This window comes from Chiloscyllium plagiosum, unplaced genomic scaffold, assembly GCF_037043375.1.
Source record: "Chiloscyllium plagiosum isolate Xiang-an unplaced genomic scaffold, Cpla_swu_hap1 HiC_scaffold_6, whole genome shotgun sequence".
In the NCBI taxonomy this organism is placed as follows: domain Eukaryota; kingdom Metazoa; phylum Chordata; class Chondrichthyes; order Orectolobiformes; family Hemiscylliidae; genus Chiloscyllium; species Chiloscyllium plagiosum.
The window spans coordinates 61,082,727-61,110,720 of NW_028270144.1; the positions used below are offsets into that span (position 1 = coordinate 61,082,727).

General features: G+C 42.0%; 1 protein-coding gene across 6 annotated transcripts in view; it reads left to right on the plus strand.

Annotated features, from left to right (window-relative positions):
- Window positions 1-27,994, plus strand: part of LOC122550590 (metabotropic glutamate receptor 5) — a 591,737-nt gene that overhangs the window by 457,904 nt on the left and 105,839 nt on the right. For all 6 annotated transcript variants that reach the window (XM_043691557.2, XM_043691553.2, XM_087988035.1 and 3 more), the window contains one exon: window positions 9,870-9,996. In XM_043691557.2, coding sequence (XP_043547492.1) covers window positions 9,870-9,996 — 127 coding nt within the window. The remainder of the gene's footprint in view (window positions 1-9,869; window positions 9,997-27,994) is intronic.

A 27,994-nucleotide genomic window follows, 5' to 3' on the forward strand; every position in this document is an offset into this window, starting at 1 on the left:
CACTCAGAGATTGTGAAGCTTTGAAATTCTTTACCATAAAGGGCTATGAAAGCTTAGTCTTTGGGTACGTTTAAGGTGAGTTTGACAGATTTTTGATTACCAGTAGTGTACAGGGTTATAGAGGTCATGGGCACTGATGTGTTTGATCAGCCATCATCATATTGAATTACGGGGCAGGCTTGACAGGCTGAATTACCTACATCTGTTCCTATGTTGCTACAAAAAATCAACAGGAAAGTTGGATCAACTGTGATTAACAAAACAATGTTAAAGATCACATGAGGTCAAAGGAAATGGTTTACATATTTGTCAGAAAAAAGTGTGAGCCAGAGGACTGACAGCAATTTAGAATCCAGCAATAAAAAGCATTAAAGGAAAAAGATAATATGAATGCAAGCTAGGAAGAAACATAATGCTGGATATAAAGGGTAATGAGTTTTTGGAATTCTCTACCGCAGAAGGCTGTGAATGCGCAATCATTGAGTGTGTTCAAACAGAAATTGCTAGATCTTTGGATACTAATGACATAAAGGAATACTGAAATAATGCGGGGAAAAGGAGTTGAGACAAGTAATTGAATTGAATAACACAGCAGGTTTGACAGGCTGAATGGCCTAATCTTACCCTTTATGCAGAACAGATCCTGCTTACTGCTTATCATTTCATACAATGCTTATCCAATCGATGATGTACAAAACCTATTGATTTAATAGAAGAATATCAAGAAATCTTAGGAGTGATATACAGACTGGTCAACTAGAAAGATATAAATAAACTTTGCAAATTGCTATGCCTCAGTAGCTTGCACCATATTGTGCTGATTCTGTCAGTAAACTGTCATTAGTAACATTACAAAGCCTGAGAGGGTTTGGTTGTCCCTGCTGTTTTGAAGCTGATAATTCAGTTTTGAGCTTCAGTCTCATCTAATCTGCTTTCTCTGCAAATTGCCTTCGAGTCATGAATGTGTGCAACTGCACCAAGCTCATCAAGTTTAAAAAATAAGCAACAATTTGTTAGGCTTGACGGGGTACATTGTGATGGTGTCTCATTGCACTCTGCTATGCAGTGGTCTCCTGCTGATTCATAGCTCTGACTGAACACAAAATGAGTTTTTATTTCAAACTTGTGCAGGAAGTACTTTATCAAAGGGAGGACTGATAAGCTGGAGGGCAAATGGCTGTGAGGGAGACATTAGGTACAATTGCCTGTCTCCCTTCTGTAAGATATCTGATTCTGGGTGTCCATGGAAAGGAAGGCAGCCCTGTCCATCAGTGTGCCTGAGGTCCTCTGCAACTAACAAGAAATATAGTGGCAAGAGCGTTGTCATCCCTGAAAATAACATTTTGATTTATATTTCTTTGAAATTTAGTTTTGCAACAAACTCCTTTTTGGCCTACTTCTTTAGTTAATTGGTTACTTAGCTTTTATCAGTTTTTCAAAAAGTATACAATACTAAAAAAGTCAGAACTCTGACTCTAACATTGGTGTTGTATCATGAACTCTCCATAATAGAGTCATAGAGATGGAAACAGACCCTTCGGTCCAACACGTCCATGCCAACCAGATACCCCAACCTAATTGAGTCCCACCTGCCAGCACCCAACCCATATCCCTCCAAACCCTTCCTATTCATATAACCATCCAAATGCCTCTTAAATGTTGCAATTGTACCAGCCTCCACCACTTCCTCTGGCAGCTCATTCCATACATGTACCACCCTCTGTGTGAAAAAGTTGCCCCTTAGGTCTCTTTTATATCTTTCCCCTCTCACCCTAAACCTATGCCCTCTAGTTCTGGACCCCTGCCCCAGGGAAAAGACTTTGTCTATTTATCCTATCCATGTCCCTCATGATTTTGTAAACCTCTATAAGGTCACCCCTCAACCTCCTATGCTCCAGGGAAAACATCCTCAGCCTGTTCAGCCTCTCCCTACAGCTCCAAACCTGGCAACATCCTTGTAAATTTTTTCTGAAACCTTTCAAGTTTCACAACATCGTTTCTATAGGAAGGAAACCAGAATTCCATGCAATATTCCAACAGTGGCCTAACCAATGCCCTGTACAGCTGCAACATGATCTCCTGACTCCTGTACTCAATACTCTGACCAATAAAAGAAAGCATACCAAACACCTTCTTCACTATCCTATCTACCTGTGATTCCACTTTCAAGGAGCTATGAACCTGCACTGCAAGGTCTCTTTGTTCAGCAACACTCCCTAGGACCTTACCATTAAGTGTATAAGTCCTGCTAAGATTTGCTTTCTGAAAATGCAGCACTTCGCATATATCTGAATTAAACTCCATCTGCCACTTCTCAGCCCATTGGCCCATCTGATCAAGATCCTGTTATAATCTGAGGTAACCTTCTTTGCTGTCCACTACACCTCCAATTTTGGTGTCATCTGCAAAATTACTAACTGTACCTCTTATGCTCGCATCCAAATCATTTCTGTAAATGACAAAAAGCAGTGGACCCAGTACTGATCCTTGTGGCACTCCACTGGTCACAGGCCTCCAGTCTGAAAAACAATCTTCCACCACCACCCTCTGTTTTCTACCTTTGAGCCAGTTGTGTGTCCAAATGGCTAGTTCTCCCTGTATTCCATGAGATCTAACCTTGCTAACCAGTCTCCCATGGGGAACTTTGTCGAACGCCTTACTGCAGCCCATATAACTCACATCTACCGCTCTGCCCTCATCAATCCTCTTTGTTACTTCTTTTAAAAAATCAAACAAGTTTGTGAGACATGATTTCCCACGCACAAAGCCATGTTGACTACCCCGAATCAGTCCTTGCCTTTCCAATTACGCGTACATCCTGTCCCTTAGGATTCCCTCCAACAACTTGCCCACCACCGACGTCAGTGTCCTTACCACCCTTCTTGAAGAGTGGCACCACGTTAGCCAACCTCCAGTCTTCCGACACCTCACCTGTGACTATCAATGATACAACTATCTCAGCAAGAGGTAAAAACAATGACTGCAGATGCTGGAAACCAGATTCTGGATCAGTGGTGCTGGAAGAGCACAGTAATTCAGGCAGCATCCGAAGACAGGCAAAATCGACGTTTCGGGCAAAAGCCCTTCATCAGGAATAAAGGCAGAGAGCCTGAAGCGTGGAGAGATAAGCTAGAGGAGGGTGGGGGTAGGGAGAGAGTGGCATAGAGTACAATAGGTCAGTGGGGAAGGAGATGAAGGTGATAGGTCAGGGAGGAGAGGGTGGAGTGGATAGGTGGAAAAGGAGCTGGGCAGGTCGGACAAGTCCGGACAGGTCAGGGGATCGAGTTGCTGGAGGTTAGAAGCTAGGATGAGGTGGGGGAAGGGGAAATGAGGAAACTGTTGAAATCCACATTGATGCCCTGGGGTTGAAGTGTTCCGAGGCGGAAGATGAGGCGTTCTTCCTCCAGGCGCCTGGTGGTGAGGGAGCGGCGGTGGAGGAGGCCCAGCACCTCCATATCCTCGGCAGAGTGGGAGGGGGAGTTGAAATGTTGAGCCACTGGGCGATTTGGTTGATTGGTGCGGGTGTCTCGGAGATGTTCCCTAAAGCGCTCTGCTAGGAGGCGCCCAGTCTCCCCAATGTAGAGGAGACCGCATCGGGAGCAACGGATACAATAGATGATATTAGTGGATGTGCAGGTAAATCTTTGATGGATGTGGAAAGCTCCTTTGGGGCCTTGGATAGAGGTGAGGGAGGAGGTGTGGGCGCAGGTTTTACAGTTCCTGCGGTGGCAGGGGAAAGTGCCAGGATGGGAGGGTGGGTCGTAGGGGGGGTGTGGACCTGACCAGGTAGTCACGGAGGGAACGGTCTTTGCGGAAGACGGAGAGGGGTGGGGAGGGAAATATATCCCTGGTGGTGGGGTCTGTTTGGAGGTGGCGGAAATGTCGGCGGATGATTTGGTTTATGCGAAGGTTGGTAGGGTGGAAGGTGAGCACCAGGGGCGTTCTGTCCTTGTTGCGGTTGGAGGGGTTGGGTCTGAGGGCGGAGGTGCGGGATGTGGATGAGATGCGTTGGAGGGCATCTTTAACCACGTGGGAAGGGAAACTGCGGTCTCTAAAGAAGAAGGCCATCTGGTGTGTTCTATGGTGGAACCGCTCCTCCTGGGAGCAGATACGGCGGAGGCAGAGGAATTGGGAATACAGGATGGCATTTTTGCAAGAGGTAGGGTGGGAAGAGGTGTAATCCAGGTAGCTGTGGGAGTCGGTGGGTTTGTAGAAGATGTCAGTGTCAAGTCGGTCGTCACTGATGGAGATGGAGAGGTCCAGGAAGGGGAGGGAGGTGTCAGAGATGGTCCAGGTAAATTTAAGGTCAGGGTGGAATGTGTTGGTGAAGTTGATGAATTGCTCAACCTCTTCGCGGGAGCACGAGGTGGCGCTCGAGGACACCTCTTCCTACCGCCCCTTTGACCATGACCCAACCTCCCCATCACCAATCCATCATCTCCCAGACCATACAGAACCTCATCACCTCAGGAGATCTCCCACCCACAGCTTCCAACCTCATAGTCCGGGAACCCCGCACTGCCCGGTTCTACCTCCTTCCCAAGATCCACAAGCCTGACCACCCTGGCCGACCCATTGTCTCAGCATGCTCCTGCCCCACTGAACTCATCTCTACCTACCTCGACACTGTCCTATCCCCCCTAGTCCAGGAACTCCCCACATACATTCGAGACACCACCCACGCCCTCCACCTCCTCCAAGACTTCCGTTTCCCCGGCCCCCAACGCCTCATCTTCACCATGGATATCCAATCCCTCTACACCTCCATCCGCCATGAACAGGGCCTCCAAGCCCTCCGTTTTTTCCTCTCCAGACGTTCCCAACAGTACCCCTCCACCGACACTCTCATTCGTTTGGCCGAACTGGTCCTCACCCTTAACAATTTCTCCTTTGAATCCTCCCACTTCCTCCAGACCAAAGGGGTAGCCATGGGCACACGTATGGGCCCCAGCTATGCCTGTCTCTTTGTTGGCTACGTAGAGCAGTTGATCTTCCGTAATTACACCGGCACCACTCCCCACCTCTTCCTCCGCTACATTGATGACTGCATTGGCGCCACCTCGTGCTCCCGCGAGGAGGTTGAGCAATTCATCAACTTCACCAACACATTCCACCCTGACCTTAAATTTACCTGGACCATCTCTGACACCTCCCTCCCCTTCCTGGACCTCTCCATCTCCATCAGTGACGACCGACTTGACACTGACATCTTCTACAAACCCACCGACTCCCACAGCTACCTGGATTACACCTCTTCCCACCCTACCTCTTGCAAAAATGCCATCCTGTATTCCCAATTCCTCCGCCTCCGCCGTATCTGCTCCCAGGAGGAGCGGTTCCACCATAGAACACACCAGATGGCCTCCTTCTTTAGAGACCGCAGTTTCCCTTCCCACGTAGTTAAAGATGCCCTCCAACGCATCTCATCCACATCCCGCACCTCCACCCTCAGACCCAACCCCTCCAACCGCAACAAGGACAGAACGCCCCTGGTGCTCACCTTCCACCCTACCAACCTTCGCATAAACCAAATCATCCGCCGACATTTCCGCCACCTCCAAACAGACCCCACCACCAGGGATATATTTCCCTCCCCACCCCTCTCCGCCTTCCGCAAAGACCGTTCCCTCCGTGACTATCTGGTCAGGTCCACGCCCCCCTACGACCCACCCTCCCATCCTGGCACTTTCCCCTGCCACCGCAGGAACTGTAAAACCTGCGCCCACACCTCCTCCCTCACCTCTATCCAAGGCCCCAAAGGAGCTTTCCACATCCATCAAAGATTTACCTGCACATCCACTAATATCATCTATTGTATCCATTGCTCCCGATGCGGTCTCCTCTACATTGGGGAGACTGGGCGCCTCCTAGCAGAGCGCTTTAGGGAACATCTCCGAGACACCCGCACCAATCAACCAAATCGCCCAGTGGCTCAACATTTCAACTCCCCCTCCCACTCTGCCGAGGATATGGAGGTGCTGGGCCTCCTCCACTGCCGCTCCTTCACCACCAGGCGCCTGGAGGAAGAACGCCTCATCTTCCGCCTCGGAACACTTCAACCCCAGGGCATCAATGTGGATTTCAACAGTTTCCTCATTTCCCCTTCCCCACCTCATCCTAGCTTCTAACCTCCAGCAACTCGATCCCCTGACCTCTCCGGACTTGTCCGACCTGCCCAGCTCCTTTTCCACCTATCCACTCCACCCTCTCCTCCCTGACCTATCACCTTCATCTCCTTCCCCACTGACCTATTGTACTCTATGCCACTCTCTCCCCACCCCCACCCTCCTCTAGCTTATCTCTCCATGCTTCAGGCTCTCTGCCTTTATTCCTGATGAAGGGCTTTTGCCCGAAACGTCGATTTTGCCTGTCTTCGGATGCTGCCTGAATTGCTATCTCAGCAAGAGGCCCAGCAATCACTTCCCTAGCTTCCTACAGAGTTCTAGGGTACACCTGATCAGGTCCTGGGGATATATCCACCTTTATGCATTTCAAGACATCCAGCACTTCCTCCTCTGTAATATGGACATTTTGCAAGGTATCATCATCTATTTCCCGACAGTCTATATCTTCCATATCCTTTTCCACAGTAAATACTGATGCAAAATATTCACTTAGTATCTCCCCCATTTTCTGTGGCTCCACACAAAGGCCTCCTTGCTGATCTTTGAGGGGCCCTATTCTCTCCCTAGTTATCCTTTTGTCCTTAATGTATTTGTAAAAACCCTTTGGATTCTCCTTAATTCTATTTGCCAAAGCTATCTCATGGCTCCTTTTTGCCCTCCTGATTTCCATCTTAAGTATACTCCTACTTCCTTTATACTCTTCTAAGGATTCACTCTACCTATCCTGTCTATACCTTAACCAAACCCTTCATTTATTTAGTCATCCAGCATTCCATATACCTACCAGCCTTTCCTTTCACCCCAACAGGAATATACTTTCTCTGGATTCTCGTTATCTCATTTCTGAAGGCTTCCCATTTTCTAGCCATCCCTTTGCCTGCGAACATCTGCCCCCAATCAGCTTTTGAAAATTCTTGCCTAATACCATCAAATTAGCCTTTTTCCAATTTAGAACTTCAACTTTTAGATCTGGTCTATCCTTTTCCATCATTATTTTAAATCTAATAGAATTATGGTCGCTGGCCCCAAAGTGCTCTCCCACTGACACCTCAGTCACCTGCCCTGCCTTATTTCCTAAGAGTAGATCAATTTTTGCACCTTCTCTAGTAGGTACATCCACATACTGAATCAGAAAATTTTCTTGTACACACTTAACAAATTCCTTTCCATCTAAACCTTTAACACTATGGCAGTCCCAGTCTATGATTGGAAAGTTAAAATCCCCTACCATAACCATCCTATTATTCTTACAGATAACTGAGATCTCCTGACATGTTTGTTTCTCAATTTCCCTCTGACTATTAGGGGGCCTATAATACAATCCCAATAAGGTGATCATCCCTTTCTTATTTCTCGGTTCCACCCAAATAACTTACCTGGATGTATTTCCGGGAATATCGTCCCTCAGCACAGCTGTAATGCTATCCCTTATCAAAAATGCCACCCTCCCCATCTCTCTTGCCTCCCTTTCTATCCTTCCTGTAGCATTTGTGTCCTGGAACATTAAGCTGCCAGTCCTGCCCATCCCTGAGCCATGTTTCTTTAATTGCTAAGCTATCCCAGTCCCATGTTCCTAACCATGCCCTGAGTTCATCTGCCTTCCCCGTTAGGACACTTGCATTGAAATAAGTGCAGTTTATTTTATTAGTCCTACCTTATCCCTGCCTGCCCTGACTGTTTGACTCTCTTCTGTTCTCAATTGTACCAGTCTCAGATTGATCGCTTTCCTCACTATCTCCCCGGGTTCCCCCCACAAAACCTTAATGGTTTAAATCCTCCCAAGCAGCACCAGCAAATTTCCCTGCCAGTATATTAGTCCCCTTCCAATTTAGGTGCAATCCGTTCTTCTTGTACAGGTCACTTCTACCCCAAAAGAGATTCCAATGATCCAAAAATCCTTCTCCCATACACCAGCTCCTCAGCCATACATTCATCTGCTCTATCCTCCTATTCCTGCCCTCACTAGCTCATAGCACCGGGAGTATTCCAGATATTACTACTCTCGAGGGCCTCCTTTTAAAATTCCTGCCTTACTCTCTGTCATCTCCCTTCAGAATCCCAACCTTTTCACCTCATATTTCATTGGTTCCAATGTGGACAATGACCTTTTCCTGGCCCCTCTCCCCCTTGAGAACATTCTGTATCCTCTCTGAGACATCCTAGATCCTGACACCAGGGAAGCAACACACCATTCTGATTTTTCACTGTTGGCCACAGAAACATCGGTTTGCTGCCCCTAACACAATTGATCTCTTGGAACCTGGTGTATCACTCATTGCATTAGAGCCAGTCTCAATACCAGAAACTTGGATGTTCGTGCTACGCTCCCCTGAGAATCCATCACCCCCTACATTTTCCAAAACAGCATACCTGTTTGAAATGGGTATATCCACAAAAGACTCCTGCCCTAGGTGCCGACTCTCTCACCCTTTCTGGAGTTAACCCATCTATGTGACTGTATCTGAGACTTTCCCCCCTTCCTATAACTGCCATCCATCACATACTGCTGCTGTTGCAAATTCCTCATTGCTTCTAACTGTCTCTCTAACCGATCCACTCAATCTGATAAGATTTGCAGCCAACAGCACTTATTGCAGATATAATCCGCAGTAACCCTTAAACTGTCTTTAAACTCCCACATCTGACAAGAAACACATATCACTCTACTAAAGGCCATTTTTGCTCCTTCACAATCTACAGACCCAGAAAATAATACCGTCTTATTCCTCTACAAAACACTGTCCCAGGTTAGATTAATAGTTACGGCTTATATTTTATCAAGAGACATAGCTCAAAAAACATACAATCAAGAAAGAACCCACTCTACTCACTATTGCAGACCTTCTGTAGGCCACTTAAAACAACTAACTTATCTCATTCTGTGCTGCGAACTTTGCCCAAACAGTTCCTCCAAGATCAGTTGTGAATTTCATTGTTTGTTAATTTTCCCAAATGCACTTCGATGTCCAGCGATACATGAATTCAAACAGCAACGGCAGTACTGTGCAGGTTCACTCTGGTGTCAGTTTCTTTCTCTGTCTCTCTCCTGTAATTGCATCATCATATGCTTCCTTTGTCTGTTCTCTCCCTTTTTAAAACTGCTGTTGTTTTGACTTTTTTTTCCAAAGTTCCAAAACAATGCAACAGCATATAAAACAGTAATTGCTGCTCCTGGAATTCGAGGAAATCACCTCCAGCGCCTAAAATATCTCAAAAAAAGGAGGAACTGTTACAGCCAGCAATGTTTCCATCCTCCATTTTAGATTACCCATGTAAAAAACATTTAATGTCCAGAAGTTTGCTGTGAAGGAAGAAAACAACATCATTATTTATTGCCCAGCTAAAACAAGAACAGTTATAAAATTCAATAAAATGCAGTTAACTACTTTTCTGTGGTACCTACTCAGTAGTCTTAGATGGTACAGTGGCATTGCAATTAGTTTAGCTCCAAATTTATGTACTTGTGCTCTATTATAATGTATTTACACTGCAGTAGGTTTGATGATGTGTGATACTGACAGAAAATCCCATGAATCTCTTCATTTAAATGTAGCACAGTTCACTGTTCAGACACTAAAATTTCACAAACAAATCCTTGAGGCATTGGAAATGATAGTATCAGAATGGATCTCAGTGACAACAAATTATATAGTTAATTCAAAAGAACAATATGAAAATGTTTCATTGATAAAACTATTTCAATGACCCATGATTTTTGTCTAACGTTCTGGTTAATCTGAACAGGTGATCCGGAAAGGTGAGGTAAGCTGTTGCTGGACCTGTACCCCATGTAAGGAAAATGAGTTTGTGTTTGATGAGTACACCTGCCAAGCATGTCTGCTTGGCTCTTGGCCAACTAAAGATCTCAGAGGTAAGAGCTGGAGCTATTTCTACCTTAACAGCCTGTGGCCAAGTCTGCATCTTGGAAATTGCAAATTGAGTAACATTGGTACAGTAATACAAACCATTTCATTCTAAATTAACACAACTGAATAATATTTTTATGTTGTTTTGGCATGTTAAATGCATCAGGAATGATCTGACCTGAGTTCCATGGCTGATCATTTGTTTGAGTTCATGATTAAACTTAAAATGTTAATGTACAAGTGATGGATCATTTCAAACTGTAATATCAGAATAAATCAATAAATGAATAAATGAATTGTTTAGTTCAGTATTATAGACTAAATGTGCCGCCGAGTCAAAATGAAATGTATAAATTGTACTGAAATAATTGTAACTGAAAATAATTAAAACAGCCTCATTCAATAAAAAATTATATTTCAGATAAAGAAAATCCACGGTAGCAAATAAAGTGAAAGACAGTAATAGCCTTGAATTTGCAAAGCTTTTGATGGCAGACTCTCAGTACTATCCCTCTGGTACTAACCCAAGTTTAAGGATTTAGTGCAAACCGGATTAATGCAGAAATCCTGAAGTGTTGTGAATTACCATTCATTTCTTCTGTGAGGCTGCACTGTGGAATCCAGTGCCTGCAAAACCAACATCACCCCCACTGCCAGATCATCAGTGGAATCATTTGATGTTGCAAAAAAACCTCCCCTTTTTGCTAACATACCATTGAAACAACAGAAAAAATACTTTCTTCCACTGCAGGTAGATGTAACTGGGTTTTCAGTGGCAATCTGAAGAATAACTACTGTTGGTCAACAGGTATATGACTGATGTTATATTTTTGAAGTGTTGTTAAGTGTCTCTGTTACGATTAGATACTATTTTATGAACTACATTTCCTTAAACAGTCATTTTTGTTTTGATAATGACTCAGAATGAGACCATTGTTGTTTTTAAATTCGAGTTGACACTTTTACTTTCTAGCCAATCATATGAAGTGATTTGGAGCAAAGATATGGAGCAAGGTTGAGTATCATCCATAAATACATTGAATGGCTGAATGTTTTAGGTAACCTAGTCCTGTTCCTATATAGAAAGGAGATAGAACTGTCAATATTTTTTCTCCGTCAGCACTCTCCACCTACTACACCCATCCTCACCCTCCCAAACTATGGCATAAGTGCTGTCCCCTCCACATTTCACTTTGCTCTCTCTCAATGGATGCTGTCTAACCTGCTCTGATCTCCAGCATTTGTTTTCAGTACAGATTCCAGCATCCGCAGTAGTTTGTCCCTGGAAGCTATGACCAGTTTTCAGTGTTCCCTAACAATGGAACACAGGACTGAAGACTAGTCAAGGTGACACTCATTTTTCAAGAATGAAAAATAGCCTAGATAACCAAAGTACAGGAATAATTTCTAAGCATTCATGAACATAAAATAATTGAAGACAGCTAGCATTGATTTGTTAAAAGAAAAGTTGTTTTTGACAAATGCAACACAGGCTTCTGAAGAAATTACCAATTAGAACAGGTAAAGAGTCATCGAGTTTTACAGCACAGAAACAGACAATTGGTTCCAACTCATCAATGCTGACCAGATATCCTAAACTGATGTAGTTCCCTTTGCCAGCATTTAACCCATAGCCATTTTCAGAGGAACCTCGATTATCTGAATACCAATTATCCAAAAACCAGATTGTCCGAAGGAGATCTTGAGGTCCCGATGGAAACATTACATCGAAGACGTGTTTCCAACAGTGTTCACGACTTTGTGTTTACAGTGATTAAACAGGCACCATCTCTAAGTGACTGACCTCCCGCCCTCACTCTCTCCCCACACTTTCCCTGGAGTTCTACAGAGGGGTGTACCCTAACCCCACCTCTTCCCCAGATAATTGCTCCAACATTGTCCTATACAGGGCAAACATGGAACCTGTCAAAATATTGCAGTGAAAAGTTGTGTGTGTGGCTGTGGCTGTGTGTGTCTGGGTGTTATTTGGAGACTTACCCCACAAAGGCAGCAGCAGCAGTCTTGTTTTTGGTGTCCAGTCCGGCTGCCCCAGAGAGGGGCCAGTGTTGAATGGATTTGGGGGGCAGGGGCAGGCAGGGAGTGGTGTTGAATGGGATGGGGGGCGGGGCGGTGTATGGGGATGGTGTTAGATGGAGTTGGAGGCAGTGTTGGGGGCAAAGGGCGGGGTTTTGGGGTGGGGGCAGGGGCAGGCGGGGTCAGTGTTGGATGGGGGCGGGGGATTGGGGTTGGACGGGTTTCTGGGGGACGGGGGCTCTTGTGCTTTTTGCTGGGGGGCAGGGGGCCGGGTTGGATGGGGGCAGTGGGTGGTGTTGGGGGCGGGGCCTCGCGCACTGTGCATTTCTGCAATCTCCTGAATGGGGAGCAGACTTTAAAAACTCTGAGCCCCAGAGGAAAGGCATTTAATTAGAGTCATAGAGATGTACAGCATGGAAACAGACCCTTCGGTCCAACCTGTCCATGCCGACCAGATATCCCAACCCAATCTAGTCCCACCTGCCAGCACCCGGCCCATATCTCTCCAAAGCCTTCCTATTCATATACCCATCCAAATGCCTCTTAAATGTTGCAATTGTACCAGCCTCCACCACATCCTCTGGCAGCTCATTCCATACATGTGGGCAGCACAGTGGCCCAGTGGTTAGCACTGCTGCCTCACAGCACCAGAGACCCGGGGTTCAATTCCCACCTCAGGCGACTGACTGTGTGGAGTTTGCACGTTCTCCCTGTGTCGGTGTGGGTTTCCTCCGGGTGCTCCGGTTTCCTCCCACAGTCCAAAAATGTGCAGGTCAGGTGAATTTGCCACGCTAAATTGCCCGTAGTGTTAGGTAAGGGGTAAATGTAGGGGTAGGGGTAGAGGTGGGTTGCGCTTCGGTGGGGCGGTGTGAACTTGTTGGGCCGAAGGACCTGTTTTCACACTGTAATGTAATCTAATCTAATCAGTACACGTACCACCCTCTGCGTGAAAAAGTTGCCCCTTTGGTCTCTTTTATATCTTTCCCCTCTCACCTTAAACCTATGTCCTCTAGTTCTGGACTCCCGATCCCAGGGTAAAGACTTTGTCTATTTATCATGTCCATGCCCCTCATATTTTTGTAAACCTCTATAAGGTCACCCCTCAGCCTCCGACGCTCCAGGAAAAACAGCCTCAGCCTGTTCAGCCTCTCCCTGTAGCTCAGATCCTCCAACCCTGGCAACATCCTTGTAAATCTTTTCTGAACCCTTTCTAGTTTCACAACATCTTTCCGATAGGAAGGAGACCAGAATTGCACGCAATATTCCAACAGTGGCCTAACCAATGTCCTGTACAGCCGCAACATGACCTTCCAGCTTCTGTACTCAATACTCTGACCAATAAAGATTAACCAAATAATCAACTATCCGAACCAAATAGTGCCCGCCGATCTCGTTCGGATAATTGGGGGTCCTCTGTAAACCCTTTCTATTCATGTATGCATCCAGGTGTTTTTTGAATGTTGTAATTGTACCTGCTTCCAACATCTCCGCTGGAAGTAAATTCAGTATGCGACCAAAATAGTGAGGTTTATATCAATTTTCAAAATCTATTTGATGGTTTTGCTCATAATGCATTTGCTGAAGCATACAATGAAAAAGAGGAACTATCAATTGATTGACAATAAAGAAAGGTTTAAAGTACTGGGTGTTACACAGATGGGAAATGTTGAACATTATAGAGCACTGAGCATTCTATTGCTTTTCATCTCCGTATTTATCAATGATTTTGACTTGGATCTAGGAAGTGCAATTTTGAACTATACAAATGTATGAAAACCCAAGAATTTTTGCAAACAACACAAAGGGTTAAATTTCCCCCTGAAATAGGCAAAGTGTCAATTTAGCGAGTTTCATGAAGGGTTACTCTTCTTGTACCCTAACAGGTATTCTAAAACCTTTCTCTATAACTCATTTCATTAACTATGTGCCATGCCTCCACGGTATCCGCTCACACTATTGTCTGCTGAGGAATGGCGGAACATCCCAGGAATCCTGATGCCATTTTCAAAGCCCAGCTGGATACTAGTCAAGTGCTACCAGCCAGGAGTTGCCTTCACAATGCATGTGTGAGAAAGAAATTAGAAATAAAACTACTTCTGTAGTCACGTGGCTGGAATAGCTGACACTTCATTGTGTATACAAGTGCGCATTGGTAAAACTGATTTGATTTGTTATGATTTTATTGGTACATGTACTCAAGTACAAATGTTGAAGCGTACAGTTAAAACTGTATAATTTCACAACCCAAGGTACGATCTTAGGTACATGTACCTAACTCCAGAATCCATTAACAAGGGAGAAAGAAAGACCAAAGTTAAAAATTAAATATTGCAATAATTATACTATAGTGCAAAACATACAAAGTAAGGCTGAAAGTTACACATTTCAGACCTTCTCAATATTAATTAGAAAGTAAAGAAATAAAGCTGAAATTTTTAACATTATAGTCTTTCTTAAGTACTTAGTCACAGTGGAACTGTACTCTGAGGAATCAGTTCAAGACCAGACGTCCATGCTGAGACCACAGCAGCCGAGAGACTGCCATGCCGGGCTAAGAGATGGCCATACTGGACCATGAGCGATTGCAACACCAGGCCAGGAGGCCATCTCACTGGGTCTGTACTGAGTCCAAGGCCAGTAATCTATTGCAGGGAGTTTGTGACCAGGAGAAGAAAGAATAGAGAAGGAAACCAAACTACAAGAGTTACCCATGCTAAGCACCATCACATTTTAGAACCCTGTCTTACCCCAAGGAGTGGCAATGGAGTTTAATTTAGATAAATGTGAGATGCTGTATTTTAATAATGCTACCAGGGCAAGACATATACACATAATGGTACGGTCCTGGCAATTTGCTGAACAAAGAGACTTTGGAGTGCAGATTCATAGTTCCTTGAAAGTAGTGTCCCAGTTAGACAGGATAGTGAGGAAGTTGTTTGTCTGCTTGCCTTTATTGGTCAGTGCATTGAGTATAGAAGTTGGGAGGTCAGATTGCAGCTGTACAGGACATTGGTTCAGCCACTTTTGGGATACTGCATTGAATTCTGGTCTCTCAGCTATAGGAAGGATGTTGTGAAACTTGAAAGTGTTCAGAAAAAATTTACAAGGATGTTACCAGGATTGGACACTATGAGCTACAACGGAGATATTGAATAGGCTGGAACTATTTTCCCTAGAGGATCGGAGGCTTAGGGATGATCTGATAGAGGTTTAAAAAATCATGAGGGGCATGGATAGAGTGAGCAGTCAAGGTCTTTTCCCTGTGGTAGAGGAGTCCAAAGCTAGAAGGCATAGATGTATTGCATGGAAACAGAACCTTTGGTCCATACCGACCACATATCCTAGATAAATCTAGTCCCATTTACCAGCTATTGGCCCCTATCTCTCTAAACCCTTCCTATTAATATACCCATCCAGATCCCTTTCACATGTTGTAATTGTACCAGCCTCCACCATTTCCTCTGGCAGCTCATTCCATACACCCACCATCCTCTGCGTGAAAAAGTTGGCCCTCAAATAATGCCTTTTAAATCTTTGCCCTCTCACCTTAAACCTATGCCCTCTAGTTTTGGACTCACCCATCACAGGGAAAAACCTTATCTGTTTACCCTATCCATACCCTTCATGATTTTATAAACCTCTATTAGGATACCCCTCAACCTCTAACGCTCCAGGGAAAACAGCCCCAGCCTATTCAACATCTCCCTATAGTTCAAACTTTCCAACCCTGGCAACATCCTTGTAAATTTTTTCTGAACCCTTTCAAGTTTCACAACATCCTCCCTATAGCAGGGAGACCAGAACTGCACACAGTATGCCAAAGGTCCCTTGATCAATGTCCTCCCAACACCTAAACACAATGCACTGACAAATAAAGACAAGCATACTAAACATCTTCCACATTATCCTATCTAACTGGGACTCCACTTTCAAGGAGCTATGAACCTGCACTCCAAGGTTTCTTTGTTCAGCAACACTCCCCAGGACCTTCCCATTAAGTATATAAGTATTGCCCAGATTTGCCTTTCCAAACTGCAGCACCTCACATTTATCTAAATTAAACTCCATCTGCCACTTCTCGGCCCATTGGCTCATTTGATCAAGGTCCAATTGTACTCTAAGGTAACCTTCTTCTCTGTCTACTGCACCTCCAATTTTGGTGTCATCCGCAAACTTACTAACTATACTTCCTATGTTCACATCCAATTCATTTATATAAATGATGAAAAGCAGTGGACCCAGCACCGATTCTTGTGGCACACCACTGGTCACAGGCCTCCAATCTGAAAAGCAACCTTCCATTACCACCCTCTGTCTTCTACCTTCAAGCCAGTTCTTTACCCAAATAGCTTAAGGTAAGATTGGAAAAATTTGAAAGATACCTAAGGCAACTTTCTCATGCAGAAGATGGTGCAATAATGAAATGACCTGCCAGAGGAAGTGGTGGAGGTGGGTACAATTGCAATATTTAAAAGGCATTTGGTAGGGTGCATGAATAGGAAGGTTTTAGATGGATATGGGCCATATGCCGGCAAATGAGACTAAATTAATTTAAGATATCTGGTCAGCATGGAAGTGTTGGACTGAAGAATCTATTTCTATGCTATACCACTCTATGACTCTATGATGTCTAGTGTAGCCTAATCTCTTCTCAATGTTAAATGAAAGGCATCACATGTTTAAAAAAAGTTGTTCAGCAGCTGCAAAAATGAAGAAAAAAAAGAAAAGTTGCATTTGATTCTGAGAACAGTTAGAAACTGCTTGCCTTTGACCAACGACAAATTTACTGCCTCACTCTTTGGAACCCCAGGTGTCAATAAATTCCTGCTTGGCTTGTTGCACCTGATACTGCATTACTCAATTTTTTAGAAGCTGATGTTGCCACTGATTAATGGCCTTATTGTTCTCCTCAAAAGACTGCTCCTGCTTTCCCAGCTCTTCGGCATCCTTCATAGTGCCCTGCCAGCCTTGTTGCAATGAAATATGCTAGCCCACCATATGCTGCAGCATTGAAGTGGAAAACTGTTTTGTAAGTGGGTCCGATATATGCCATGGTGATGAAGCTGTGCTGGCATGTGTCTAATGCTTACCTCCAGAGACATGGGGCTGTGGGCAATCACTGCCTATGGAATTTGTCCTGAGATGTCTAAGGCAGGCCTGAAGGAGCAAGCAGTGAGCTGGAGTCACCAATTACCACTCTGACTTTCATATGGGGGGTTATTTTTATCTAGCTTCTCTCCAGTGGGTGGGAGAATCGGAAAATTAATATCAATGTGGCAAGAGCAGATAACAAAGAGATATCAATGCAGCCAAGTATGCCTCTTGCCACTTACGAGCAAGGTTTAAAATTCACCATTCAAAACCTGGTTGCAGAATTGGACATTTTTCTCAGTATTGAGAAACACATTACTACCAATCTCATCATGTTTTCTCAACTAACTAACCATTGCCAACATCATTCAGGGGCTGTGGAAGTTCTGTCAAGATTGTACAGATGACCTGAACTTATGAATGTGGCCAGATAAAAACAATACAATAGGTTTGAAAAGATTGAGCAGATCAGAATTTTGTTTTCTGAATCAAGAGGAAATCAGATATAGCTTTTAAAAATTATTAAGGAGTTTAGTCAGGTAGATGTACAGAAATTGTTTCCACTTTTGATAGAGTGCAGAATAAGTTATCATGGATATCTCTAGCTTCTCACAGATTGACTATGAAATTAGAGAAAAATTCCTTCCACAGAAAGTGATGAGTTTGTGGAAATCATGCGGCGGCACAGTGGCTCAGTGGTTAGCACAGCGCCAGGGACTCACGTTTGGTTCCAAGCTCGGGCAACTATCTATACGGAGTTTGCATGTTCTCCCCATGTCTGTGCAGGTTTCCTCTGGGTGCTCCGGTATCCTCCCACAATCCAAAGATGTGCAGGTTATGTGAATTGGCCATGCTAAATTACCCATAATTTTCAGGGCTGTGTAGTTTAGGTGTATTAGTCAGGGGTAAATATAGGGTAGGGGAATGGGTCTGGGTGGGTTACTCTTTGGAGGGTCAGTGTGGACTTGTTGGGCCAAAGGGCCTGTTTCCACACTGTAGGAGTTCTGTGATTCTATGATGATTCTATGAAGCATTTCAGGAGAGGCACACAAAAGAGAATAGGGGAGCCTGTAGATAGGTTGGGAAAAGGTGACTATGGTGGAAAGAGATTCACAGAGAATACCAGCATGGACAACTTCAGCCAGTTGGTCATTTCTGTGCTGTAGATTCCATTTAATTTGGGGCTTTCCTTGAGAGTTCCTGGTGGGGCATTTTGCTAATGCTGTTGGTGAGGGTTTAAACTAATTGAAATGGGTATGGGAACCAGGTGAGAATATCTGAAGGAAATACTAGAGTGCACAAAGTGCTGGGAGAGAACATTGGTAATAGAACAGAGAATAGTAAGCTAATAAGTGGTGTCAGAATAAGGGAGAAATGAACACATTCTGAACCATTGTCCCAATGCATGGGAATATAATAAATAAAATTAGACAGTTACAGACATATATTGAAATGTGGAATTATGTTGTGGCTATAACAAAGAGTAGGTCAAGGGAGAGCAGGACTGGGTATGAAATGTTCCTCTAAACAAGGTGTTCAGAAAACAAAGTGGAAGAGGTGTGTCAGTATTGGTTAAGGAGTCCTGATTTGGAGATGCCGGTGTTGGACTGGGGTGTACAAAGTTAAAAATCACACAACACCAGGTTATAGTCCAACAGGTTTAATTGGAAGCACACTAGCTTTCGGAGCGTTGCTCCTTCACCTGACTATCACCTGATGAAGGAGCGATGCTCCGAAAGCTAGTGTGCTTCCAATTAAACCTGTTGGACCATAACCTGGTGTTGTGTGACTTTTAACTTGGTTAAGGAGAACATTGTACTACTGGAAAAAGGGAATGTTTCAAAGAAGGGCAAGGAGAGAGTTGATCAGTCCAAAGCTGAGGAAAATTGGATCAATTACATTGTCCAGTGTAGACTACAGATAAACAACTAGAAAAAGAGATGTAGAGAAACCAGTTTTCAAGGAAATAACAAGGAGATTGAAATATTATGGAGTGGTTATAATGGTGGGCTTTAATTATTCCAAACATAGGTTAGGGTAATGGTGATGCAAAGGACAGAAAGGGGCAAATGTTCTGAGATTATTTTCAAGAGATTTTTCCACAGCAGTTATGTCTTCAGTCCAAAGAGAAATGAGGTACTACTAAATCTGATCCTTGGGAATGAGGTCAGCCACGTAGATCATGTGAGAGTGGGTGAACATTTAATGGACAGTGATCATTGTGTCATAAGGCTGAGATGACCATGGGAATGTAGAATAAACAATTAATGGAAAGAATTGACATCACTGAGGCATGAATAGAGCTGTACTCAATTAATGAGAGGCAAAAGTAGGCGGGAAAAATAGTAACTACAATGGGCGATTTTCAAAATAGCGATGGTTTGAACACTGTCAAGATATAGTCACTTAAAAATGAAAAGTAGGCAAAATAAATTTAAAGCTCCTTGAGTGAAAAAAGAAATAGAAATTAAGATAAAGTGTGCTTATGATAGGAATTTGACAATAGATACAATTGCAAAATTAGTTGAATTTAGAAGGTTCAAAATGTAGGTAGAAGAGAAAATAAGGAAATGGAGAGGGATTATGAACAGAGATTAGCAGCCAACATAAAAGGGAATCTCAGTTTTCTATAGGCACAAAAATAGTAAAAAAGTGATTTTAAAAATGGCTTTATTCGGGACCTAAAAGTGGATTTACGCATGAAAGCAGGGGCCTGTTTGTTATTAAAGAAATTCATTGCATCTGTCTTTACTAGAGAAGCAATTAATAACCAAGCTATTATGAAAGCAGAGGAAATTCAGTCACTAGGAGGGCTCAAAGTTGAGATGGAGAACATATAGAATAAGCTGTCAGACTGGCTATCATTTCTTCCAGTCTTCCTTGGACTAAGCAGTGGTGCAAGAAGACTAGGAAACTGCAATCATTGTGCACATTATCAAAAAGGCTTGTAAGAATAAGTTCAGCAACAACATATCAGTCAGGTTAACTTCAGTTGTGGAGAAACTTGAAGACAAAATAACTTGTGATAGAATTGATAGTCACATGAAAAATGTGTACATTAAATGAGAAGAATAAATGTGGATTTCTTTCACAAAAAGTGAGCTTTCCTATCTTGCTAGAGTTTATTGAAGAGGTTACAGAGAGAGTTGATTAGGGTAATGTTATTCGTGTAGTTACATGCCCTTCTGAATGATAATTGATACAGTGCTGCACAACAATTAATGAGCAAATTAAGAGCACATAGAATAAGGTGGGTAATAGCAACATGGATACAAAAATGGTTGACCGCTAGACCATCGAGATTGACAGTGGATACTTCTCAAGGTAGAGGATCACTTATAATTGCTCCCAATGGGTGGTATTAGGACCCTTGCCCTTGATTATATAAATTTAATGATCTAGATCTTGGTAGACAAGGGGAAATGTTAAAGTTTTCTGATGGCACAATATTGTAAATTGTGAGAAGGACAGTAAAGAACTTCAAAAAGAAATTGACAATTGGAGGGGTGGGCAGACAGGTGGCAGATGAAGTTCATTGTGGAAAAAATATGATACAATAAATTATTGAAGGAATAAAATGGAGATATTTTATAAGGTAAGGGGTAACATTCTAAAGGATGTGCAGGAATGGGAAGACTTGGGTGCATGAGTCATTGAAGGTAGTAGGATAAATGAACACGGCAGTTTATAAAGCATACACTATTCTAGACTTTATTAATAGGAGTACAAACTAAATGAGCAAGGAGATAATGTTGAACTCATGTAAGACATTAGTTAAGCCTCAAGTTGTAATATTGTGTCCCGTCTGGCTTCCAGACCTCAGGAAGTATATGAACACAATGAAGAGACTGCAGAAGAGGTTTACATGAATGGTTCCAGGAATGAGCAACTTCAGTTATGAAGCTAGTTTTGAGACATTGGATTGTTTTCCTTGGAGAGGAAATGGGTAAAGGAGAGTTGGTAGAAATGTTCAAAACCATTAAGGGTCTGGTCAGTGTATTTAGGTGAAACTGTTCACACTCTTAAAAGGATAGAGAATAAGAGGGCACAGATTTAAAGTAATTTGCAAAAGGAAGATCTGTGAAGTGAGAAAAATATTTTCATACAGTAAATAATTGGAGTCTAAAATGCATTGCCTGGCATTGTGCTAAAGGCAGATACAATCATGTCATTCAAGAGGATCCCATTGCCTATTTGTATAGAAACATGTGCAAGGTTACAAGGAAAAGGTAAGAGAATTGCACACTTGAGATGATGTTCATTCTAAAAACTGGTGCAGATGCAATTGCCCAAATAGCCTCCTACTACACCTTAGTAATCTGTGATTCTGTATTTTGAATAGGAGCATAGAATATAATTAAATGTTAAAGTGGTAACAATGAGTAAAAAAAGTAATGGCATATTTGACAAAACACTATTTAGCCCATGGATAGAAAATTCTGCAGTTTGGAGACTTGTTAGATAAAGTACATTGAATCCAAATTTAGTTGACAGCATAAGTTCAATTGGAAAGTGCCAGAAGTAGAAACTTATATTATGACAGCAGGAAGGTGCAGTGGTTAGGACTGCTGCCCTACAGTGCCAGGGACCTGCATTTGATATCGGCCTTCAGTGACTGTCTGTGAGGAGTTTGCACATTCTCCCTGTGTCTGCGTAGGCTTTCTCCAGATGCTCCAGTTTCCTCCCACATGTCCAAAGATGTGCAGGTTAGATGGATTGTCCATATTAAATTGCCCCATAGTGTCCAGTGTTGTGTAGGCTAGATGGATTAGTCATGGTAAATGTAGGGTTATGGGGATCGTTGAGTTGTAGGGAGGTGGGTACAGTGGGGGGATGCTCTTCAGAGAGTGGTACAGACTTGATGAGCTGAATGGCATTTATCATCACGAGAAGGATTTATGATTCTATGAGAATAGGCTTTAAACATTAGGATTCTAGTGAAATATAGAATATTTAAAAGGAGATTTTAAAAGAAAGGAATATGATCGAGCAAATAAAACTATTTCTTGTGATTGCTGAGTCACTAATGATGAGTCATCAATTTACAATTAATAATCAGTGATTGCTGAGAGTAACTAGTAAAATTTATCCATACATGGTACTGATGAGCATAGTATGCTTCGCCAAAAGTTGCACTAGAATCAGAGACAATTGCATCTTTAAAGGAATGCTGTGTGAATATTTGAAGCAGAGATCAATACAGGGCAATGGTGGCAAACAAAGCAATGTGATAACTTTTAGATGATTGCAGAGAAGAGCTGGCATAGACAAGTTGAGCCTAATAGCCTCCAACTACACTATAAACATCTATGATTCTTTAATAATTAGTTTGAAGGATTTTTAGGCATGGTGATTGGGTAAAATGTGATTTGGTCGAATGATTTGTTGTCAATTGCAATTGGAACAAAATCTGAAATTGAAAAGAAATGTTTTACACAGTATGCTTGGATAGAAAAGCAGAAAATAACTGAATAAAAAAAAATGTGCAATCTGAGGAAGGCAATCCATGTGTGGGCATTTTTTACTTTTATCTCCAGCCAGAAAATAACTGGTAGCAAGTCAGAATTCTATTGTATTCCTCTGCCAAATTGATTTTCCATGTACTTTATTCAGGTAAATTGAGATTGTTGCAAAATTAGGATGCAATTTATGACCAATAACATTCAATCAATAATTATTTAATACTAAAATTACCTTCTTACTCAATGAGGAGGAAGAACATGAATGAATATGGTACTTTCTGTTATGCAAGGGTAGTTCTTTTCTCTTAAATCATTCCAATCAGGCTGCACCTGCCCTTAGAAATATGTGAAATAAGTAACAAGCCATTTAACTGGTAGCAATAATCAAAAGATCACAAATCTAGCTGATAGTTTACAAAACTCATAGTTACAACATTTTATCTAAATGTACTCTACACAGTGTAATGCCAAAAAATATCAAGAGAACAGAAGCAATGAATAATATGGTCCTCTGGATCTATAGCAATTTTCACTTTAAGAGTTTAGTTTGTGTGTTTAATTTGTCCATGTCTCGTTGCACTTCCTACTCACATCCATACAAATTACTATGCTTGTTTGTTCCATCTGCTAGCTTAAATGTAGAACAACCTATTCTTTCATCTAATTCATTAACATGTACATCAAAAAGATTGAATCTAACAGTACAGATTATTGAGCAACACCACTACTTATCACATGCTTCAAAGACAAACCCCTCAATTTCTGTGCTTTTTCTGGCCTTTCAACTAACTACTGACTCATGTAAAAATCTATCTTTAATTTTATATGCCAAGCATTGCCCTTCAAAATTGCACATTTTTTTCACCCATTTAATACTTAGAATTTGGGTGCATTGATGTCCAATTTCTATTGCAGAAAACAAGGCTAAGTGTTGTCACTAAGAGCATGGAACTCACTGTAACAAATCGTTGACAACATTGTACTAATTAAAAATGCTTACATTAAGGGATTACATTGCTCGATTATGAGAAAGTTCTATTGAATAAGTGATCAAATAATCCTTTTACACTGAACAATCTGTTCACTCAGACTTCTGATTGCTAAACAATACAACAAAACAAAAAAGATAAGGGTGCAAGATTACCATCAATACAGCCAACGATTACTAAAGGAAGTAATCATGACAATGGAAAGAACTTAAATAATGTCACTGAACAACTCATTGATTGGATGACAAACCAGAAAATCACAGGTCAAAGTTTGTGTGATGTTGAGAATATTTTAAAGTAAGTTTAATCAACCACTATAGTAAATACAAATTGATTAGTGTTCAATTACCACGTGTATTACCAGAAGTCCGATGAGAGATCAGATGTCCTGACTTGAGGATGTTGGGAGCCTGAACCACTGTTTGGGGCAGGACTGGCTGGGCTCCTGAGGCACGATAGGTGGCCAGGTGGCTGAGGGAAATTAGAAGTCCAGTGCTGGGGATTGGAGAGGTCATTAGCCTCATGGTCAGCTCAAGCCCTTCAGGAGCAATGTTGTAGGTGAGATGCCTATTTGTGGAGAATTTTCAGGCAGATACCTGTGTCCAGGAAGTGGGCATAAAGGCAGTTAGCTCCTCATTCAATCAAGGCCTCAACTCAATTATGCTCTCATTGGGAAATCCAGCCCACAATAGTAAAAATTAAATACTCATGAGACTCACAGTTGTATCATATGTAAAGTTCCAACCTGCCCTTTTGAGCAGGTTGACTGCACTCACTTGCAATACTCCCATCTTTGAGCTCATCAAAAGCAAGAAATCAATGGGTTTGGTTTAGTAGATATATTTTATGTTAAAATATGATGCACATGGCCCATTGGTAACAGGAAGTAGCAAAATCTCAAAATCAATATTGAGGTGTGCATATAACATGATGCATAACACATCACAAATGTGTGGGACTGACTGGTTGGGTCAGTACATCCTTTCTAATTGGTGATTATTCATGTGTATGTATGTATCAGTGGGTGTACAACTTTCTTGTGAAGTCCCACTGTCACATAATAAAGCAGGTTTACATTATCAAACAGCTACCTGTAAAAGACAGAAAAGATGGACCTCAGAAAATGGCAATTTAAAATGGGGACAGTTGTTGTGATATGATATAACATATCTTTAAGTGAGTGTATCTAAAAACTGCTGTCAGTCATTATTTACTTCAGCAGTATATGATGTTTTAGCCCCATAACTTGATTGATATTCTATGGGTGATAGTGATAGAAGTCAGATGAATTATTTGAAATTGTATGAAAATTATTTGTACATAGCTTTATCTTCAGATAGAGAACCATCATTACTGTTTCTTTGATCCTTATGTGTACTTTGTATGTCCAAGTTTAATGCAAGTACATAAGATTGTGGTAGATGGTGATGTCTGTGGTGCCGAAACATTTCTGATTCTTAAGTACATCATTCATAACATAATGTCAGCATGGTTTTGAAGATTTGACTGCAAAATGTACAAGCCTCAAATTCTTCACATCGAGTAGAATAAAAGAACCAGTGTGAAAGTGAATCAACTATCAAAATTTATTGTGGATAATGATTCTGTAGCTCTTCAGGGATTCTACATGGGTCCTATATTCTCTGATCATATCTCATTAACAAGGTTTGGCCGGTGTTGGACTCGGGTGTACAAAGTTGTGTGATTTTTAACTCATTAACATTGCTGATGTTTGGAAGGGAGTTCAAATACTGACGTCTGTCTGCTGTGAAGTTTAAAAGCTGACCATGAGGCTGAAACAGAAACAGAAGATTGCAAGTGGCCTAAGTAGCCTGTAAAGATAACTGTTTACTCCATTTGCTTTAATTGTTAATTTTGTAGTCATTTACCCACCTATATTCTGCGTGTGTAGCTGAGAGATAAAACAAGGAGAAAGCAGAAAGAGCTTAACAGTACAATCAGTTCAAGTAATAACTTATGACCAGTTAAGGCAGTGAGCACTAAAAATACTACAGTGTACAACTATGTTATCCTTAGAAAGCTAGAAAAGCTTGCATAACTCTGAAATCATTGAAATCCTGGAAACACCCACTAAATTAACAGAATTACTCACACTACATTTGAAGGCAATGCATCTCCTGTCTGAGATTATTTCCTTCTGTCAATGTGTCAAAGATGTTTATTTATTGAAATCAGTATTTTAAGAAAGCCCATTAGAATGAAAATTGCTTTTGTCTCCATAGACTGAATACATCAGGTTTATCCAATGACCATTTTAAGTATCCATTGGTTAACATTCAGAGACAATTATGAGTGAAGCTCAATCTTCAAATTGTTATGACCAGACCCCAGACATAGGTCTCCAGTTTCTTACAATTCCAAATAGGCTACCTTAAACTGGTAATGTCTTACATGAAGAGGAATAAACTGGCTCACTTTCCTTATTCACTCACCCCAATAAGATTTAATTAGACAATAGACAATAGACAATAGGTACAGGAGTAGGCCATTCTGCCCTTCGAGCCTGTACCACCATTCAATATGATCATGGCTGATCATTCCTAATCAGTATCCTGTTCCTGCCTTATCTCCATAACCCTTGATTCCACGATCCTTGAGAGCTCTATCCAACTCTTTCTTAAATGAATCCAGAGACTGGGCCTCCACTGTCCTCTGGGGCAGAGCATTCCACACAGCCACCACTCTCTGGGTGAAGAAGTTTCTCCTCATCTCTGTCCTAAATAGTCTACCCCATATTTTTAAGCTGTGTCCTCTGGTTCGGCACTCACCCAACAGCAGGAACATGTTTCCTGTCTCAGAGTGTCCAATCCTTTAATAATTACAAAGGATCCCTTCCTTTTAATATCCTAGCAACATTGCAGAGATTTGTTTAACTTCAATCACATTCTAAGGAATGCATTCACAAAGATTTGGAGCTACAATCAGAGCTTGGTCTGCAATGCACTCTGACTAACTCCCGTTCATCTGTCCTGATAAATCCAACTATGGTGCCCATAGCCTCCAACAGTTGGGCCAGATATGCCCTACTTATTGCCAGTTAAAAACACATTTGTTTCTTCACCTCGATTTTAATGTCAGCATCACTTTTACTGTATGAGGAGGACTGAGGAGCTAGTGGCTTGGGGTGGCTTGATGGTGGGAATGGGGGAACAGGTAATGGGGTTTGGCAGCAAGACAGGTGGCAGAGCATGGCCTCAGACAGATTCTTCTTGTTGACATGGCATCAGAGTTAACTGAGAATGTATATCCTGAGTCATGATGAGCAGGTGCCGGTGTTGGACTGGGGTGGACAAAGTTAAAAATCACACAACACCAGGTTATAGTCCAACAGGTTTATTTGGAAGTACAAGCTTTCGGAGCACTACTCCTTCATCAGGTAGCTAGTGGAAATTTTAGCAAAAGGTTATAGTGTCATACACGGATGCGATATATTGAACAAACCTAGATTGCTGTTAAATCTTTCATCTTTTAGAATGGTTTGTCAGTTTTGATTCATTAATATGTAAATCCTAGAACTTTTGTCAAGTCACATTCCTGAGATAACTTAATGTTTTATAAAACAAGGTGAACTTTCAGCTCAGACAATGTATTAAACCTGTGAGGTTAGAGTCTATCTGTATTCCAATCTTGAATCAGACTGGTTCTATTTCCAAAGTAGGAATTTATAATATGTCACATATATTTTAAAAAATTATTACCTTACATGTGTGTGCTTATATGTGAGGTGTGTGTAAGAGAGAGAGAGAATATGAGTGTGTACCTTAAGTTATCTCAGGAATGTGACTTGAAAGAAGTTCTGGGATTTACATATTAATGAATCAAAACTTGCAACCCATTCTAAAAGATAAAAGACTTAACAGCAATTGAGGTTTGTTAAATATATTGCATCAATGCATGACACTGTGATCTTTTGCTATAAGTTCTGTGTCCTATGATCCTGCTCCACTAGCTACCTGACAAAGGAGCAGCGCTCCAAATGCTTGTACTTCCAAATAAACCTGTTGGACTATAACCTGGTGTTGTGTGATTTTTTGACTTTTATCCTGAGTTTGTGAGTGAAATAGGCTGACATAGACACACCACAACAGGGTGGAATACTTAAGAATTCTTCCCCTCATCCTCCTGCAACACTTTCCCAAATAAACCACCTACACACAAGGCTAGGAGTAGAAGAAAACCTAATCTGAAAGGCACTCTGCTTCTGACCCTCAATTTTGCATATATTTGCTGAGTATGCGTGATCATAAATGAACACAAAATTGCTATTAATTAAACATAGCTTTTTAGCTCAGCATTGACAGTCATACAGCATGGAACAGACCCTTCGGTCCAACTCGTCCATGCCAACTCGTCCATCCCAATCTGATCTAGTTCCATTTGCCAGCTCTTGGCCCATATCCCTCTAA